Raw genomic sequence first — 19595 nt, forward strand, 5'->3', positions numbered from 1 at the left:
ATTGATTATTTTACTCCATTATCTTTCCCAGTACTGAAATTAAGCTGCCTGATCTAGAATTCCCTGAGTTGTCCTCATTCCCGTTTTTATAGATAAGTAGGTACTATATTTGCCCTCTGGGATCTCTCCCATCCTCCATGGGTTCTCAAAGATAATTGCTAATGGCTGAGACCTTTTCAGCCAGTTCCTTTAAGTGTTCTAGGATGTATTTTTGTCAGGCCCTGCTGACTTGGATAGCTAACTTAACTTGTTCTTTCTCTATTTTAGCCTCAGATCCTACCCCATTTTGTTAGTCATCCAATCACTGTTAACCTTGTTGGTAAAAACTGAAACAAAAATGCATTTTGTCAAGTATCAGATGGGTAGCCATGTTAGTCTGTATCCACAAAAACAACGAGGAGTCCGGTGGCACTTTAAAGACTTAACAGATTTATTTGGGCATAAACATCTGAAGAAGTATTTTTTTACCCATGAAAGCTTGTGCCCAAATAAATGTTAGTCTTTAAGGTGCCACCGGACTCCTTGTTGTTTTAAAAAAGCATTTCACACTTCACCTATTGCTTCATTTTCTGTTGTCTTCTCCTCCTCCATTGAGTAACAGGCCTGTCCTGTCCTTGGTCTTCCTCTTGCTTCTAATGTATTTGTAAATGTTTTCTTATTGCACTTTTCTATCCCTAGCTAGTTTAATCTCATTTGATGCCTTGCTGGCTCTTGTTTAGATGTTTCGGCCCCTGCTGACCGTGGCTGATGAGTGGGTGGCCATTGTGAAGTTGAGGGCAGGTCCAGACAGTGCTTTGGCTTTAAAATGCTGTCCCTGCTGAGGGGGCCTCCGGGAAGAAAATCTGTGTCTATTTTACATGGTCTTGGAAATGCTTGTCGGATGTCAGTTGCATTCTTGGCACCTCTGCCTGACATCCACATGTGCTGAACCATGTATCCTTTTAACCATAGTGTCGAGAAGGCTTGTGGCTGGTCTGGACAGCATGGCTTGGGCATGATCTTACAACTGGCATGTAGACCCTGAGCTCTTTGGGGTAGAAACTGTCTGTCTGCTATGGTTTGTACAGTATTTAGCGCAATCTTCATTCCTGGTTGGTCCCTAGACACTACTGTGATAAGATTCCTAAGAATGGTCATCTGTCCCTGAGAATGTGATATACATTGATGTCAATTGCCCCTGAAGTTGGCTGGGGTGTGGGGATAACCAAGCCATCTGTCTTAATATGTTTACTGCTTTTCTATCACGCAGCCACCCTGTCCTGCCTTTCAAAAGGCAGTTCGTTAGGAAAGGACAGCACCCCCTTTGAGGAGCGAGAAGCAAACTTACCAACACCTTTACCTGCTGTCCCTGCTAACTGGAGGCTGCTGGAAGTGGACAGCTGGGATCCCAAGGGAATCTCTCCTTCTTACTGTGTGTACTAATGAATACCCAGTTCCTTCTCACTGTGCCTTATGTAAGAAGGGTGATACAGATATTTTGAAATCATCTTCTAGGGTGGAGGAGGGAGGGCTCAAAAGAACATTTCCACAGGAGGTGGGAACTGCAGAAGGGACGTTTGAGCTTCAGAAAGGATCCAGCTGTTGCAGCTGCTGCAGGCAGGAAAGGACAGCATGGCCCAGCACAGAGCCTGTGAGTAGCAAACAACCCCCTTTCCCTATTTCTTCTGCCCAGCCCCAAACTCCTCGTGGTGGGGGGGGAAGGGAGGGAGGAAGTGAGATAGATTTGCCTTTGCTGTTTCACTCACTGCCCCAGCGGGGGAGGGGAGGGGGAATGGGGAGAGGCAGATGTATTTTCTCTGCCCTATGTGGGGATGGAGAGGGGAGGATGTGGGGGGAGGGGGAGAGGAGGGGTGTTAACTCTTTCTCAATGAGGGGTGAGACCTCGCAAGGATCTGTACTGTGGGGAGAGTCATTTGAGTTCAGCTCCTGAGCTCCGAGCTGTGTTTGAGGATGCACCACAGCCGTAGGCCCAGACAGGAAGCAGAATGGAGAAGTTGGTCTCATTTACTTTAGCTTAGAACAGCCCCCTCTGCCCATGGAGAGACCTCGCCCCCCCAGCATTTACCCCTCTGCTGTAGGTACCCTTCCTATTTGGGCTGGGGATGGCCAGCTAGGCTTCTGCTTGAGGGGTTTAGTCCCTCTGAGGCCCTAGGGGTGGTTCTTCACCCAGCTGCTCCTCCCACCCAGACCCCTCTGCTTACAACACCAGTCCCTCTGACGCCCTGGCTGCCAGCAGTTCCCAAGCTGCTATTCCTTGTGTCTGTAACTAAAGTACCCACCCCCTTCCCCCCCGGCCCCGGGCATCCCAATATATCTGCCTGGGGGGTCCCTAGACTTCAAGGGCGGTGAGGGCCTGAGGGAAGGTCCTGAACTCAGCTCCTGACCACTGAGCCATGAATACATGTAGCTGGCTACAGCTGCAGTGGTGTGCCTCACGCTGTGACCCTGACTGTTGCCAGCAAATAGCGTGGGTCGGCTCAGTAGGTTCCTGAGGGGAAACCCATTAGTGAGCATTCAGCAGGTAGCATTTCTAGCTGAGTCAGCCCTGAGCCGATTGCCCAGGGGCCCTGAGCCGTTGGCATGAAAGATCCCTTGGCACTTTGGGAGAGAGTACGGCTTCTTTAAACTTGTCTCCTAGTCAAATTTCAAGTCAGGTAATTTAAGGGCTGCTGTGATGAGGTTGGTGATCGATTGTTCTCCATGTCCACTGAAGGTTGGATAAGAAGCAATGGGCTTAATCTGCAGCAAGGGAGATTTAGTGTAGCTATTAGGAAACACGTTCTAATGATCGGGGTAGTTAAGCTCTGGAATAAGCCTCCAAGGGAGGTTGTGGAATCTCCGTCGTTGGAGGTTTGTAAGAGCAGGTTGGACAAATACCTGTCAGGGATGGTCTGGGTTGATGTGGCCCTGCCTCACGGGGCTGGACTAGATGTCCTCTCGTGATCCCTGCAGTTGTCCTGTCTCCTCAGCTTCCCCCTGCAGCTTCAACCAGACACAATATTCCTGTCCTCTTCCAGCCTGTTGTCTTGGGCTGTGTAAGGGGTGCAGTGCAGGTACTGTCTGTGGTGCTGCTGAAACCGCTCTCATGCTTCACTGCAGCAGCAGGCGCAGCTTGTCGTTGGTCTGTAAATGACCCTTTAGAGTTCGTGATGTGCTCTGAGCCCCTTAGGGAGGAAAAGTGCTACATTAACGTGGGGCTAAAGGTGCTCAGCCACCAACATGTTCCTTTCAGACCCCTAAATGAGCAGCCAGATTTCCAGGCGAGAGCAGTGGGAGTGCTCGTGGAAATCAGGCTCACGCGCTGTAATGATTTGTTCCGTCCGTTAGGTCAGGAGCCAGATGACCGCGCGAGTAAAGTGACTCTCTCCACGATGAGGCTCAGAGTCCTGCCTCCTACGGTCCTGCAGGACCCCAGAGTGGAGAGCCTGAACCTGGACCGGAACAAGCTGAAACACGTCGCTGGGATCTCAAAGCTCGGCAACTTGAGAAAGCTGATCTTGTCCAAGAATGAGATCGCGGACTTCCCCGAGGAAATACAGAGCCTGGTCCACCTGGAGAAGTTGGAACTGAATCAGAACCAAATCCGGGTGATCCCGGAGGGGATCTTCTCCTGTCTTCCCAGGCTCAAACACTTGCGGCTGAGCAACAACCGCCTCAGTGCTCTGCCCAAGGACTTGGCCACCTGCAGCAGCAGCCTCCAGTACCTCAACCTGTCCAACAACTTGTTCCGAGCCATCCCCCAAGCTGTCCTGGAGCTGGTGAGTTTACAGGAGCTCTATGTGCAGAATAACACATTGCGCCAGCTCCCCAGAGAGCTGTTCGAAGGGAGGCCACTGAAGATGTTCAAGGCAAATGGGAACCCGCTGCGGGAGCCTCCCAATGAAGTCTGTGCTGGGGGCATCCAGCAGATCCTGAGCTACTTCAGCCAGCTGCAGAACTGCCATGTGGAGGAAGACAGGAGGGTGAAGACCATGTTCTTGGGGGCCTCACTGGCAGGAAAATCCACTATCTGTAAGAGCCTGAAGCAGAGGCAAGTGGTTCTGGTGTCTGAGGAGGAGCGGACAGTGGGGATTGAGATCAGCGAATTCCACATCCAGGACTTCACGTTTCTCTTCTGGGACTTTGCTGGGCAGCTGGAGTACTACGTGACCCACCATGTGTTCATCACCCCACAGGCCCTCGTCATCCTGGTCATTAACTTCCAGAAGTAAGTGTTATGCAATGGGTTTGTTTGAAGAGCTCGCAATCTAACTAGCTCAGACAGGCACAGGGTGTGTGCGTGTGTGTGGGAAACACAGGCACCGAGCAGGGAAGTGACATGGCCAAGGTCCCGCAGCAGTGCTGGGGATAGAATCCAGGGCTCCCAAGGTGCGGTCCCGTGCCCTGTCCACTAGGCATACTGCCTGCCCTCTCTGCAATGTGACTGCTAGCCCCTTGGATGGAGATCAAACTCCTTTTAAAGAAGCCACTGAACAGCTGCTGTATCTAGTGCTGACCGTGGAATGTATAAGTCTACACCAGTTGGGCAGTGCCTATAGAATGATCATCCAGTCTCATGTATCCAACACCTGCTATTTTAGAGGAAGGTGTTGAGATAAGCCACTGTTCAGTGTATGTTGTCCTCTTCTCTGCCTCATCCATAGAGGAAAACGAGTCTGCTACAGACCCCAGTTAGGAGACACAGTCCTTTAGCTCAAGCTGTAGAGACACATGCTCTTTACTGTGGCAGCGCTGTGTTCAATCATCGGGATGACCCAGAGCACATTGTCACACCCTGCACTGACAGTAACTGGCTGAGTGTTGGTTTGATTGATTTTTTCAGGTACCAGCTCAATAATGACAACTTCCAGGAGCTGGTTGGCTTCTGGATCAATAACCTCTTCATGCGAGTCCCAAACTCCGTGGTCCTGCCCGTGGGAACCCACACAGACTGCTGCACTGAGGAGGAAGTGGAAGAAAAGAAGCGGGACATCATGAGCAAGATCCAGGCCATGCTGGAGGAAAGGAGGGCAAACCTCACCCACTTCATCAACAACCTGGAAAGCAGTGAGGAGTCTGAGTTCTACGTGGACCAGTGGGACCGACTGAAGGAGATGGAGAGCTGCACCTTGACTGTAGGGCTATTGATTGACTATTACACAGACTATAGGTGTACACAATGCTGTACAGGCCAATGGGAGACTGTCTCTTTTCCAAGGAGCTTCTAGTGCTCAGCCCCAGGGAGGTTAACTAAATCTCTGCTTTTAATTTAATCTCTGGATCATGAGTCCATCACTGGGGTACCTCCAGGCTATAAAGAACGGTTATATGGTGAATTTTGTGGAAATCTGTATTAGTAGAGCTGCTTTATTTAAAAACAAGATGGGGGAAATATTTAGCAACAAATTTTGACTCCTCCCGCACTTTTTCATCAAAATTCATAATTTTTTGTCAAGTTCAGAGTTTAGAATATTCTGTCCAACCTGCCTTAGTATTAAGAAAACAGTTTCATTTTGTTTTTTCCCCTGATACTTTCTGTGTTTCTCTTTTCTTCCCTCTCACCCCATCTCTTGTTCTTGGGGACATCTTAATGAAAACAGAATTTCGAAGCGCTCCTGTGTCTCTGTGCCTGCTGCTTATTCTTCCCATGAAATTAGACCCCTCTGGGACACTGCTCTCTATCTAAGGCACCTATATGGGCCCCGAGTAGTAGGAGCAATCTCTAATATTTTAATCCTTGCAACGCTCCTGGGCGGTAGGGAAGTACTATTATCCCCATTTTACAGATGGGGAACTGAGACACACAGGAATGACATGACTTGCCCAAGATCACAGAGGAAGTCTGTGGAAGAGCTGGGAATTGAATCTATGTCTTCCAAGTTCTAGACCAGCACACTAACCATTGGGCAATCCTCCTTCTCAGCCCATGATTACTAGCTGCTTAACACCTTTATAAATGACAGACAAAACTCCCCACAACCCACCAAAAACTGTCAGCATTTGGCTTTGGTCACCAACTGAAGAGGACCTTGGTACCCGTTATGTATTAGTACTTGCTTGAGCATCAGGGCTCGAGCTAGACAGAATATGGCATATGGCGCCCTGAGTGTTCCATAGTAACTGAGTGCTTTCCTTCCAGATTTTAAACCTTGTTCCCGTCAATTGCACTAATTACTGGGATATTAAAAAACTTGAGACTACTATTGTGGAGCACGTCAGGAATGAAGAAATATTTCCTAATGTTATCCGAGTGCTGCCCCCTGTCTATAAGGAAGTGGAAGCGGCAATCGTAGATATTGAGCAGAGTGAGGGGACAGCAGAACACGGTACGTGTCAATAGATCATCTCTTCTCCCCACAACCCTTTCCCACTGAGAGTTCACCGCGTTAGGGGACCTACGCCACAGCCACCGTCTTTTTGGCTAAGGAGGGCTGGCCAAGGACTCCCTTTGATGCCCAATAAACTCACTGCTCCCTATTCCACTGGAGACACGGTGGCAGTTCAGAGATTCAACACCGTCTCCAATCTAGGAGGGTGAGAGATTGGGAAGCAAACCCCGTTCTCTTGCAGGGCAGAGCATTGAACCATATTTTAGTCAATTCTGTCTTCCGTTTATTCCCGCGTCAGCACGATGGGGGCTGCGATTTCACTGTATGTCTAGTAACCAAGGAGCTCTGCTGTTTCCAGCCAGTGACATAGCAGCACTATCCCTGCACATGGCCAGCCTAGTTATGTTCTAAAATAGCCCACCTTGGATTAGCCTAGACCTAGAGAGGTTCTAGAGATAATGAGCAAAGTGTATCTGAGAACCAGAGACTGGGGAGGCAGCAGGATCTCCTGGCTGCAGTGTAGATCTTTCCTGTGCCTGCGTCTATTGGCTCAACCTACAAGAGCCAGGGGGATGTCAGACACAGAAGTTAGGCTGAAATGTCGTCTCGGTGCTCCAGGCTCTGTTCCTCTTGTGTGGATTTTCTCTTCCTGTGCTGTGCGGAGTAAGGGGAAGTGTAGCAGCCCCAATGATCAGTCTCCACTCTGGGCTCATTGGGAGTAAATAAGTCCATTCTTGTTTAAATTGGGCTAGAGTGAGCTGCATTAAGTTCCTTAGAGGAACATATTGGCAGCGCACAGCCAAAGACCTGATCCTGCAAACACTTCCTCATGTAAATGGTTAGACTTCAGTGGAGCTACTAATCTGAGTAAGGACTGTTGGACTAGGTCCATAACGGGGAGAGCTGTGTATTTCAGTAACCTTTTCAAAGAGCCTGGTACATATCTGTATACGTGTGCATATCTAATTACCTCTGGCTTGTTCTGAATACTCCTACCACAGCCCTGCAGTGAAATAGCTGAGAGTTGGACAAGCACCCTGGGTACTGTCATGCAAACAAAGGCACTCAGCTTCTCTTCTCCCCACCCCCCACCCCCCACCCCCCGGTGCTTCAGGATTCCTGAGTCCAGTTCTGCCAGAAGTCGCCTTTGACCTGGAGTGGGATTTGCCAAGACCTGGGTGTTAGCACTGATGTATGTTGGCCCTTTTAGGACTCAGCCTCGGGCAAGCCCCCACACACTGGCATTTCAGCTGCTGTTTGAAACCCTGTGTTAGTAGTTTCCATCTGATCCTGTTCTCTCTCTAGGCATAATGGACCTCAACCACTTACTTAGTGAAATCACCCGCCAAGAGCACCTGAGCCATCTGGGCACAGAGCTTTTCCGGGACATCCTGAGATACCTCCACCGCATCGGGCTGATTATATGGTATGAAGAAATCAAGCAGCTGGAAAGCACAGTCTTTCTCCGGCCAGCCTTTCTAATAACCATGTTCAAGGTGAGCGTATGGGCCCCTGTAGAACCCTCCCTCCATGACCAGGTTATTTCTCTGGGAAGCAGTGTCCTGCCTCCTTGCGTGTTCTGTTTCATGCCACCCTGCACACCGTTGTCCAGGCACAAGAGTGATGGGTGGTTTGGAAAGAACAAGCCTTAAAGAAAGGCATTTTGCTCTCCAGCCATGCCTCAGTTTCTGGGGCAAGTCTCGGAGATGATCTTACACTTACAAAGGCCTGTCCGCTGCGTTTCTCAAAGGACTTTGCAAGCAATCAATGACGCCTAACAAAGTTGTGTGAAAGAGTCAGCATTATAGGTAAATGGAAGCAAAATACCTAAGGTCATGCTGCAAATCATGGACAGGAATAGAACCGACGAGTCCCTAATTCCAGTCTCCTGATCTAACCACTGTGATGTGGACACTGTCTTCTAGGAACTGGACTGAGGCCTCTAATTCATCTTCACAGCCAGCAGATTTAAACATTTTATTAAAGCTAATGTTAAAATTATATAATACACAGGTTAAGGAACGAGTGTGTGCACATCTCGGTATAGTGCTTATCCACAAATACAAAGTTTGGTTTAAAAGTCATAAGATGCTTATAGTGCATTATCTGCAGTAATCCAGATTTTGGTGAATAAATTTAACAATACAGTTAGACCCTGCTCTTACCAACCTGGCTTAGATGATCCTCTCCCCAGTCTCTTGAAGCCATCCAATAGCATTTGAATTTATCCTGAAGAGCGAATGAATGCCTCTGATTCGGATTCTCCTCCCCCCGCCCCCTTTTTAAAAATAGTCCTTTTCGGCCTCAGTTCAGCTATGCAAAAAGAAAAGGAGGACTTGTGGCACCTTAGAGACTAACCAATTTATTTGAGCATAAGCTTTCGTGAGCTACAGCTCACTTCATCGGATGCAACTATGGCCTCTGTTTTCCTCGTACTGGTGTGCGCCGTGTAGAAGGAACCTGGTCCCATTCCCTGTGATTGCTGGAGGAGCCTTGTGCCTGCTGTGTTGCAGGGAGATGAGGCTAGGAGGAAGGATAGGGTGCTAGTCGAGGACTTGGGAGAACCAGGTTCAATTCCCTGCTTCTCTACAGACTTTCTCTATGTGACCTTCGACAAGCTGCTTAATCTCGGTGCTTCAGTTGCCCATGCATAAAATGGGGATTAGAACACTTCCCTCCCTCCTCATGGGTGTTGTGAGGATAGATACAATAAAGACTGGTAGGCACTCAGATATAATGGTGATGTGGGTGTTGTAAGTACCTAAGCCAAACTGCATCCATTACTGAAATCTAACCTGGCTCGCTGAGCTTTTGTTGCTTCCCGTTCAGATCCTTGTTAGATATCGCCTGGTGCAGCAGCTGGAAAGCATCTCCGTGGACCTGCTGGTGGGAGAACACGCTACCATCAGAGACCAGTCCAACTGGGTGTGGACATTCAAGTCGAAGGCCATGCTGTGCCAGCGGGCCATGCGAGCCTTGGTCAAGCACCAGCTCTACTCGGAAGGGATGAAGGACGTCTTTGAGGAGATGGTGGGGCACAAGGCCCAGAAGGGGAAGCTGTTCAGCCTTCTGGAACACTTTGAGATCTGCCTGGAGGTGAGGCATTCCAAGGACCTCAACCCCGGGGCCAGGGAGTTTGTGCCGGGGAAGCCGTGGGAAACAATGCAGAACTGCCGCGAGGCCTATTACTTGTTTCCCACGTATCTCAACCAGAGCGAGGAGGTTTCTGAGAGGTGGGGAGGAGATCATCTGGAGGATCTCCACATCCGGGCCTACTTCTCACCTGAGATCCCAGAGGGCTTCTTCCAAAGGTAACAAGCCAGCCCACTTGCCTTGGTTAGTGCAGTTGGGGAGCCTGTCAACGCAGGGGTCATTCCTTCTTGTCTGTCTGGGAAGCATGTAGTTGGTACGAGTATAAAGAAACACATTAATACATAGCGCTCAAAAGGAAGGTTGGCCTAGTGGTTAAGGCCTTGGACTGTGCCTCAAGAGATCTGGGTTCAATTCCTAGCTCTGCCACAGACTCTGCGTGACCTTGGGCAAGTCACTTCATCCTCTCTCAGAGCCTCGGTTCTCCATCTGTGAAATGGGAAGAATGATTCTCCCTCTGTCTGCCTAGAGTGGAAATCTCTTTGGGTGGGTACTGCACCTGGCCCAATGAAGTTATGAACTCAGCTGAAGCCTGCAGGTGCTACTGTCATATAAATTATTAATAATAGGACATGTTAGCAGTGTACTGCCCAGGAATTCATAACGCATGGTTCTCATTTGTGTTGATTGGTGCTGCATGTGTAAGTCATTGCATATTGTTTTGGTCACATGCCTCTCTATGGCTTTATTTCTATCCAAGCGGGTGTGCCAGTAATTCTGAAGGGCCAGGAGTTGGCAAACCACATGCATGTGGAGATTTGTGCTGGGAGGTGGGTTCTCTGGAGCGTTGGTCTCCAGCCTTTATGGATCTGCTAAGCCATCTATTAGTATCTAGAAGAGCTGAACAAAGTAACTGCAGGGAGCATTATGGAGGGGAGAACAGGAAAACGGGGAGGACACTTTCATAATCCCATTTGCTGAGCCATATTCTCTTTCACAAAGAGCCAGCAATGGCTGAGCTTCATCTCTTAGAGAGCCCTGCTCTAGAAGAGGCATATATACTGTGCAAGGACTCATGGGGAAGAGGGAGATATGGTCTAGCACACCCAAACTACTTCCACAGACCTAGCTTGTGCTCCTTGGAATCATCCCTTTGGTGGGGCAAAAACCAGACTCTGGATGCCATGGTGAAGGAGTGCATCTTTTACTTCATCTCATGAGCTCAGACAGTCCTGGGTGACTTGCTGGGTCATTGCCTTCCCCTGTGAGTCTGGCTGTCTGTGACTTTTGAGTTAGCACAGCAAAAAAACAAATCCAGCTAGGATAGTTTACCTTTCTGGCTGATCTCTGCTTACAGCCAGGGCAAGGCTGAGAGTCAGAGGCATTGTAACACGAAGAAGTTGTGAGGTTTCCCTCCTCCTGCAGTTCAATTGATCTTATACCCTGTAGGATAGCCCGTCTCTGAACCTTCACAAACACTCTTCACCCAGTCATGGGGATGAGTTTGGACACAATGTGTCATGATCTGGATTCATCACCTCTTGAGTTAATTATCAGCCATATCATACCATCCAGTCAGGATCTGGGGTTCCCCAATATTCAAAGGAACATCTAATTCTGTTCTCACTGTATAGGTTTTTATGGTGCACTCATCACTGTAGTATCTGAGTGCCTTCCAGTAGTGCATTAAGCAACCTGACTACGCATCTGTCACTTGTTCTCTCATCCTCTCCCCTAAGGGAGAAGTATGTGTAGTGGAGCGTCTTGTTTTGGTGGTAATTTTTTTCTTTTCAATTGGCCACCAAGCTTCAGTTCATGCAGCTTTTAGAGCATTGAGGGGTTTTGTTAACAGCTGGTGGGGAAGCTGGGCCTCTTTGCTGAATGACACACTAGAGCCCAGGGCATTTCTTCCCTTCCAGAAAATGAATGGCAGACTCAACAATCCATTCTAATGTTTCTTATCTCTGCATAAAGAAGTGATTTGTACCCAATGGATCCATGTTGGCAAGGTAGCTTGTTCAAATCAGTGTCATCTTGCTGCATCAAGAGTGAGAGAAGCAGGAAGAGGCACTCTCCGAGATGCGTCTATGAATCCATCCATCCATACTAATAATATTGTGGTTTGCCTGTGGAATTGTTAGCTACCCAACATGTACCAAGCACTCTGGCTGTCTGATGTATGGGGCAGCTATTTACTTTAGGAAGAAGCTTTTGACTGCTGGCCTTTCTAGGGCTAGAAGGGAAGGAAAAGCCAGCAAGAAAGAGAAACAAATGAGTGAGTGAGTTTGTGTGTGTGTGAGAGATGCACTAGGAGAATGTGAGTCTTTGTTAGCCTCTAGTGGCTGAGCCTCAGAAGAGGTTAGTGCAGTGATACTCAGACCTCAGTGATTCAGGAGTCAAATAAGGGATCAAAAGAGCCAAAGGAGCATGAATTCATTGTTTCATTTACCACAGTACAATATCTTCATATTTAAAAGTATGACGGGGAAATATCTAGTGTGTATATTATACACTAAATATTATATACTATATAATACATACTGTAGGTGTGTGTTCTCTCTCTCTCTCTCTCTCTCTCTCTCTCTCTCTCAGCAAAATGACTGACCAAGTATTAACATTTTATCAACTACAATTGGTTAATAAAATAGTAAAAACATCCTGATTGGTTAATAACTTAGACTGGTAAATAATTAAATCACAGTGTTTTAATATCCTGTGCTGCAGAGAGACACAGGAGGTCCTTGTGGCTTGCAAGCTTCAGTCCGAGTATCACTGGGTTAACGAGTAGGACAGCCCAGAAAACATTTCAATTGTTGCAAAAAATGCAGAGGCTTTGGAGTTTTTTGTTCCGATGTGGAACGAAACCGACACCTTTCTAAATTTGTTATGCAAAGAGAGACAGAGGCTCCTCCCACCCCAGACTAGCCAATGGTGATTAAGGCACAGACCTGGGATATGGAGACCCAGGTTCAAGACACTACTCTGAATCAGTCAGAGCAGGGACTTGCCTCGCCCCTGAGTTCTGCACTATTCTGGGCACTCGGTCTGATTTTTTTGACCAGAAATTCCATCCTGGATCCGAAGACCTTTGCTGATGAAAGTTTTTTCTTGAATCTGGAACATTTTCGCAAAAAGTTTTGGTTCCAATGAATCTGCGTGTTGAGTAGAAAAATTCCCAACCAGCTCTCTTAATGGGTCTGCTCCAGCTGCTAGCAATGGGTCTCAGTCCTTTCGCTCCAGCGGTAGATGCTCATGTTTTTAATACAGTATGAGAGGTCCCTGGTTCAATCCCCATTGTTGTCCCAACTGGGGTTGGCTACATATATTCTGGCAGCAGGTGGGGCTGAAAATAGTTTCCATGATGCTGGAGGGCAGAACTGTCTCAATCTTTTGGCTGATGTCTCTCCAATCTCATTGCAGGCTCATGGTAAAAGCTTGCTCCTTCTACTCGGCCCACTGGATTGCGAAGGTCACTTGCCTGCTCATATGCAGTGGCAAACCCTTGCTGATCAAAGAGAACAACCAGAAGGGCTATAGTTATATTGAACTCCGGAGCAGAAAGCCAGCGCAAAGGACAGGTGAGAGCGAAGGCACTGATTTCTCTACTATGTTCTCTTTCGCTTCCCTGGCCTGGGAGTGGAGGGTAGTTGTCCGCTTTCGGACAGTGGAGGGTAGTTTTCGCATCTGCTTTCGTGTACTGCACCCAAACTCCCCTAAACAAACTGGCACTTGTGTTGCATGCTGGGCCAGTGCATGTACAGCATGCTCCCCACTTACTGACTCTTGGTTAGCCACAGCTGGGTTGTGTCTCCAAGAGTTGAACTCTCTGAAGCTCCCTAGCCTACAGAGAACCATGTGACTTCCCCTGGCCTGTCCCATTGGAGCATCTCTCTCTAACCTGGGGAAACCCCGATTAATAGAACTTCCAACTTCTTAAAGATTTGGTTGTTCCCAAGATCTTAATGAAATCGGGGTCCCACAGTGTCTCTCTCAAAATAAACTGCCTGGGATGACAGGAGACCGATTCCACATTTAAGATCAGGTTGAGATTTTTCAAAGTAAACTTTTTTTTCCTCCCTTTCATTAAGTTTTATGTTTTACCTTGGCACGAGGAGCAATATCCTCAGACCGCATCTTCCCTGTTCTTGCTGGCGGGCTGGAGACAGAATTTTCTCAGCCTTCAAAGGGGAGAGCGAGACTGAAGCTTTCACAAAGGGAACTCTTCTTCTTGATGTTTGAGTTACACAGACATTGATTAGCACAACCATCCCCTCCTAAAAGAGTTTTAAACATTCCCTCCCCTCCAACTGCTCAGTGTCTTAGTGTCACCGTTTTCTGGTGCTCTAGCAGAAAGAAGGGCCTCACTACCATAATGGGAATAAAAGCAGAAAAAATACTTTTAAATAAAAGTTTGAGGCCATAAACTCTGTTGGGCAAGAACTCTGTTTTTGTTCGGTTTATACAGTGCTTAGCGCCTTGGGGTTCTGGTCTATGCCTGGGGCTGCTCGGTGTTATGGCAAGACAAATAATAAGCAAAGAAGGGCACAACGTGGCTTTTGGGGACTGTTTTTTGGTTTACCTTCTGTTGTGGAAAACGAGTCACCTCATCTGTTTGGTTCAAACAGGCTAAGGTCCTTTTTATTTGAATACAAGCACGCAGGGAGAGGAAGACAGAGATGGTCACAAACAGGTGCCCCCCTGGTCTCTCTCTGCCCTGCCCCTAGAATATCAGTCTTCTATAGTTTTTTATCATTCAAGTCAAATGATACATTTCCTTAATTTTTATCACTCAAGCATTGTTCATAAAGCCTTATAAGGAGCCAAAGTAAACAGTATCATAATTAGCACTGTGCCGACACACTTTGTCGTTATCAAGATCTGCAGTTTGCTTGTGGCAGTGTTTTGTCTAGGGGCTTTTGCAGGTTTGAGGGGGGGGGTTGCATATAATGGGCAGCTACGGACCTGAGCTTGCCTAGAGGTTGGCCTAGTTGGTTATCTGGGTCAAAATACCACGGCCCAGCATATGCAAATGCTCTTAGCTTAAGCGAAGTCTTACAGGATGCCGGCCTGTAGGCCTCTTGCGTTACCACTCTTGCCTATGCTGCATATAGTGCATAGATCTTGTCACAGAGTGGGATGGGGTCAGGCCAACAATACTTTCCCCCACACTTTAAATTGCTCCTCAAGGGTGTCTAGTCTGGGTGAACTGGAAAGAACCCACCTGGTGCAACTGTTCGCCTATAACTCAGCCTACAAGCAACTCTTGCCTGCCCGTTACCATTTGTGCTCTAAATGGGCTAACTCAGTCCAGGTAACTGTGATTAACAGCAGCCGGTTCTTTCCCTTATTCATCTATAGAATTCCAGTTCACATGGGATTTTTTCATGGCGATCATCTTCATCATCCGGAAGCTCTCAGAGGAGTGGCCTGGTCTCCACATGTGCATTAAGGCACCTTGTCGAACGGCAGAATGTCCTGCAGAATTTTTCTGGCCAGATGTGGATGACAAGAACACAGTGTATGTATGTCCTGTAACCTGTTTTTCCTAGAGGAAATACCCGCAGTGGGGGTGTGAGCACCTGCTACCACAGTACAAATGGTGATCAGTTCTAAAAACAGACCCATTCTTTGCATGTCTATAATACCTTCCATCAGAGCAGTGCAAGTCACATTACAACGGTCTGAATCCTCACTACATGCCAGTGAAGCAAATAACTACTAACCCCATTCTACGGAACAGGAAACAGAAGCGCCAAGAGGTTAAGGACACAATTTTCAAACTTGGGTGTCCAACATTGGGCACTTGAATAGCTATGCAGCAAAGCACTAAAGTGTGTGCTTGACTTCTATTATTATTTGTTATTTGTATTGCAGTAGCTCCTAGAAGCCCTGGTCATGGGCCGCATTGTGGTAGGTGCTGTACAAACATAGAACAGACAGTCCCTGACCCAGACAGCTAAGTAATTCAGCACCTAATCGTTGCTGAATCAGGCCTTAAATCCGTATTTAGGCATCCAAACCAAAGCAGACTGGCTTTCAAAGGGGCGGAGTGCCTCTGAAGTCCCATTGTTTCCACTGGGAGTTGAGTGCTTCTGAAAATTGATCCACTTTGATTGTGGTGTGTAAATAGGGATTATGGGTGGGATTTTTCAAAAGCACTGAGCCTGGTCTAACTCTGCTCCTTTTGAAGTTGGCAGTGACTTCAATGGGAACAACTCTGAGCCCTTTTGGAAATGGGACCCTACATCTGTATTTAAACACCTAGCTTTGAAAATTGTGGTCCTTCTTTGAGTGACCTCTGCATATTCCCACTCCCCTATTGCCACCGGCTTGTGGCCCGGGTGTCTTGGTCCTACAAGCAGGAATATGCAGGGGTTCATCTCAAAGAACTCCATTTGCTGCTATGTAATCTTCATTTTAAGTGGCTTGGCAAAGGTCTCTTAGGAAGCCCATGGCAGAGCTGGGAATAAACCCCACGCTCCCAGTCTAGTACCTCAACTACAAAATCCTCCCTTTAGACCACGGGCAACATTTTCTCTCTCTTTTTTGTCCATAACATTTTAGAAAGAGCAGTTGTTTAGAAATGACTTGTTTTGAATCCCAAAGAGTCTTCCATGGCTGTAAAGGTGTTTAGTGGCACTTTAATTTAGTTTTTTTTCTTTTCCTTTCTTTTTATTTTAAGGACGAAGGAAGAAATTAAAACTTGTGGAACATGTGGCCATCGGTTTCGAACTGAGCTGCTTTTACCCAAAGGTACGGGCAGGGGGTTAGAATCCTGCTATAGCATAGGGGCCAGTTTCTGCCACAAGATGAAGGCAGAAGGATTTCCTGTGTGTCTTTGTACAAGGAGTCACTGAGTTTATGTCTGCACAGGGATAAAAGCCCCACGGCTGGCTCAGTCTTGTTGGGCTCGGGCTGCAGGGCTACAAATTGCTGTGTAGACATTCGGGCTTGAGCTGGAACTCTGGGACCCTCCCCCCTCGCAGAGTCCCAACATTTGGGCTCCAGCCTGAGCCTGAAGGTCTATACACCAATTTTTCAGCCCTGGAGCCTGGGGTCGGCTGCTGTTTTGTTTTTTTTTTAATCCCTGTGTAGACATACCCTGAGTCGTCGTCTTTCTTTGCTGTGCTTCTCCATCTGTACACTGGGGGTGCTAATACTTCCTCTGTCTCTGGTCTATGTAGATCATAAATTGTTTGGGGCAGGGCCTGTCATTCGCCGTGTTTGCACAGCACCTAGCACAATGGCACCCTGATCTCAGTTGAGTCTTCTAAGTACACGACTGTAATCAGATAAGCATGACCATAAGCATGGTCCAGGGCTTACAGCAACACAAGGCCTGGGAATTGGGACACTTGGGTTCTAATCCCAGCTCTGCCCTGACCCGCATAACCATTTTTCCTTGGTTTCCCCATCTGTAAAAGGCCCAACAATGCAGTGTCCTACAATCCATCTCTGACAGGCAGCTCCCCGGTATTAAGAACTGCTTCTAATAAACTCCCAAGTTTCTCTGAGCCATTTTCCCCACTCTTTCATTTAAAGACCACTGTGACTTGGCAGCCAGCTCCTGCTGGCCCCTTGGCTGTTCCCTTACAACAGACTTCTGTGTGTCCCTGCTTATCTGCCTCTCACGTTCTGGCGCAGATGCGTAGCTGGTATAAATCGCCCTAGCTACACTGAAGTCACTGGAGCTAAGCCAGCTGGCACCGGCTGAGGGTCTGCCCCCACTGCCAGGAGGGATGAGTTCATGTGTCAAGCACTTCACACTGTTGGTGGGGTGCGGGGTTTTGGGGATTCACTCCATGGCTGTGGCATGGCAGGCTGACGTCTCCTTCTCTTTCCTTTCAGTTCCAAGTGACCTGGAGGTGCCGCAGCCCCCGCCCCCTGCTCACTATTATGTCACTAGCTATGGGACTACATCTTTCGGCCCCAGCAGCATCCACGTCAATCGCCAGGTAACTTGGCTGTAGCTTTGCTCTTCATGTTTTGTTCTTGGCTTTTGGCTTCTGTTCTTTCCCTGTTGTGGGGAGCTGGGCTTGTGCTAACGCCAGCTCCCATCGTGGTCAATGAGAAGAACGGCCCAGTGGTTTAAAGCACCGACTTGGTATTTGGAAGACCCAAGTTCAATTCCCTGCTCTGCTGTGGATTCCTGGCGACCTTGGACAAGTCACTTAGCCTCTCTGTGCCTCAGTTTCCCATCTGTAATATGGAAATAATAGCCCGTCCCTACTTCTTAGGTGGGGAAGTGATCTATTATGATACACTCAGATACAGTGATGATCAGGCCATAGGGAGGGATAGATAGATGGAATTTTCCCATTGATTTTAATGGGAATTAGAGCGGGCCCTAGAACAACGAGGGAGCCAAACTGAAAATACCCACTCTGGAACACTGGTCAGATAGACTTCATAGAGCCGTCTATTTCAAGCCCAGAATAGAGCGATGTGGTGGTCTCGTCAGACCAGCTGCATAACACAGTCCATAGAACCTCACCCTGTGCCGAGACAGGATGACTGACACTGGAATCATTCGTCCTGATGTAGCAATCCTTCTTTATTAAGGAATACAGCTAGCTTGAAGGATGCCTTTCTGTGTCTGCCCCTCTTCCTGATCAGTCTTTCTGCGTCTATCAGTGTTGTTCCTAAATGACTGGAGACGCTGTATGTTTAGGCTGAGATTTTCTAAAATGGATGGGAATTTTGGGCATCTAAATCCCCAGGTGGACTTTGAAAGCCCCATCCTTGATGTATATAAAAATCACTTGGGCGATGGCATGTTAGATTCTAAATCCATGGAAGTCAATTCCTTTAAATGTGTAATTGGTGTGTAATCTGAGACCGTCCTTGCGGTACTAAGCACTATTTAGATCATAGTGCTGTTGGCGTATATGGGGTGACAGGGAAATTATGTCCCAAGGCGTTTATAATCTAAGGCTTCGGTTCTCCAAGGCATTACCTCCCCATGGAGATTCCCATGGAATTGTCACCCAATGACCCTGTGAAGGGCCTCAGTTAATGGGGGTTACGTAAGGAGCAAACAGAAATGAAAGTTAAACCCTTGCAGCGTCACTCTGCCAATGGCCTTGTGGATGGTCGAACTCCCACCCTGGCCTTGGTAAAAGCATTGTGGCGTGGCAGCCCTTGGTCATTGTTCCAGGGCAGCCAATAATTTTTCCCAGTTCCCAGCCTGCATAGTTGGGCTGGGCACTAGGGAAACTTGGTTGTGGGCAAGGGGGAGAATGAAGGAAGCGTCCTTTCATCCCCAAGCCCTTGGCATGATTTGGAACCCCATGTCTAGAGGCTACTTCAGCCCAGATGGCAGCGATCCCACCACTGCCCAGTGCAGGGAGCCCCTGCAGAGCTTGGCCATCTCACGTGGGGTGTCTACCCCTTGTGTACTTCTCCCCTCTTGCCCAGTGGAACTGCACTGGTTGCATTACCAACCAAGGGGAACCCCGCTGTCTTGGGAGCTGGATGCACCTGGGCACATCCTTAGCTGCACATGCACTCGCGAAAGGCACTTTTCCAAATCTTCTCACTGTGGCTGTTGAGTTGGTCAGTGAAGAGGCTCAGGTCTTGCTTCAGGCTTTGGAAACCCCCCAGTACAATGTGTGCTGCACAGTCTGGCACATGGAAGCAGCAACCCCCCCTGGATTTTTCCCTTGGAAGATGGAAATGCTGTGCTGTGAACAGCACCACAGAGCCAGGCTGAGGTTTGGTTTATTTGATTTTACTCAAATTCTGTTTTCCCTTCTTTCTGAACGAGGCAGTGCTCCAGGGACAGGCACTATGTACTTCTTGCACGCCCTAGGCGGCTCTGGGGTTGGTGGTCTGACAACTTGATATTGTTGGGTTTTTTGTTTTTTTTTCCTATTTAAGTGAGGTTCTGAACTGGAACTCCAGAGCCAAATACTCCCAAACTTTGGGCTACTTAAACTTCAAGTTTCTTTGCTTTCTTGCAACAGAAGCTGCAACTCTGCAGTTACTCACTGTCTTTCTTATTTCAGAGTATCTTGGACAAATGACTCGGCCTGCCCAAGAGGTCCATTGAGAAGGACGTCCTTTTAGCCAAGACTCTTAGCGTGTTGAGCACCACGCTAAGCAATCTCTTAAGCGCTCTGTACAGCAAGCTCCATTTCACTGTTTGCAATGTGTGTACTGGCGGTTTTGTGCAATAAACAATTTCTACCCACTGGA

At 48.0% G+C, this 19595-nt stretch overlaps 2 protein-coding genes across 3 annotated transcripts in view; both read left to right on the plus strand.

Annotated features, from left to right (window-relative positions):
* The window catches only part of PHRF1 (PHD and ring finger domains 1), a 52939-nt gene extending 51551 nt beyond the window's left edge, over positions 1 to 1388 (plus strand). Inside the window, exon 19 of the mRNA XM_037899562.2 lies at positions 1250 to 1388. The gene's annotated coding sequence lies outside the window, so the exon portion shown is untranslated. The remainder of the gene's footprint in view (positions 1 to 1249) is intronic.
* On the plus strand, positions 1285 to 19595 carry LOC102933335 (malignant fibrous histiocytoma-amplified sequence 1 homolog). 2 transcript variants are annotated; one of them, XM_037899565.2, is made up of 12 exons: positions 1285 to 1411; positions 1495 to 1630; positions 3328 to 4207; positions 4823 to 5114; positions 6119 to 6305; positions 7614 to 7804; positions 9138 to 9619; positions 12819 to 12976; positions 14757 to 14916; positions 16081 to 16151; positions 17247 to 17353; positions 19406 to 19595. In XM_037899565.2, exons 2-12 carry the CDS (start codon positions 1612 to 1614, stop codon positions 19421 to 19423), a joined length of 2565 nt encoding a protein of 854 aa, XP_037755493.1. In that variant the 5' UTR covers positions 1285 to 1411; positions 1495 to 1611; the 3' UTR covers positions 19424 to 19595. The 2 variants fall into 2 exon arrangements, with proteins under 2 accessions (XP_037755493.1, XP_027679104.2); XM_027823303.3 differs by lacking the exon at positions 1285 to 1411 and having other exon boundaries at positions 1468 to 1630; positions 9138 to 9404; positions 9522 to 9619.

Source organism: Chelonia mydas, chromosome 6, assembly GCF_015237465.2.
Source record: "Chelonia mydas isolate rCheMyd1 chromosome 6, rCheMyd1.pri.v2, whole genome shotgun sequence".
In the NCBI taxonomy this organism is placed as follows: Eukaryota; Metazoa; Chordata; order Testudines; family Cheloniidae; genus Chelonia; species Chelonia mydas.

What these genes read in the sequence shown, in the direction of transcription:
- LOC102933335 (XM_037899565.2), top strand. An exon ending in CTGGTCATTAACTTCCAGAA is followed by an intron (nt 4,208 to 4,822) that starts GTAAGTGTTATG and finishes TGATTTTTTCAG; the next exon opens with GTACCAGCTCAATAATGACA. An exon ending in AAAGCCAGCGCAAAGGACAG is followed by an intron (nt 12,977 to 14,756) that starts GTGAGAGCGAAG and finishes ATTCATCTATAG; the next exon opens with AATTCCAGTTCACATGGGAT.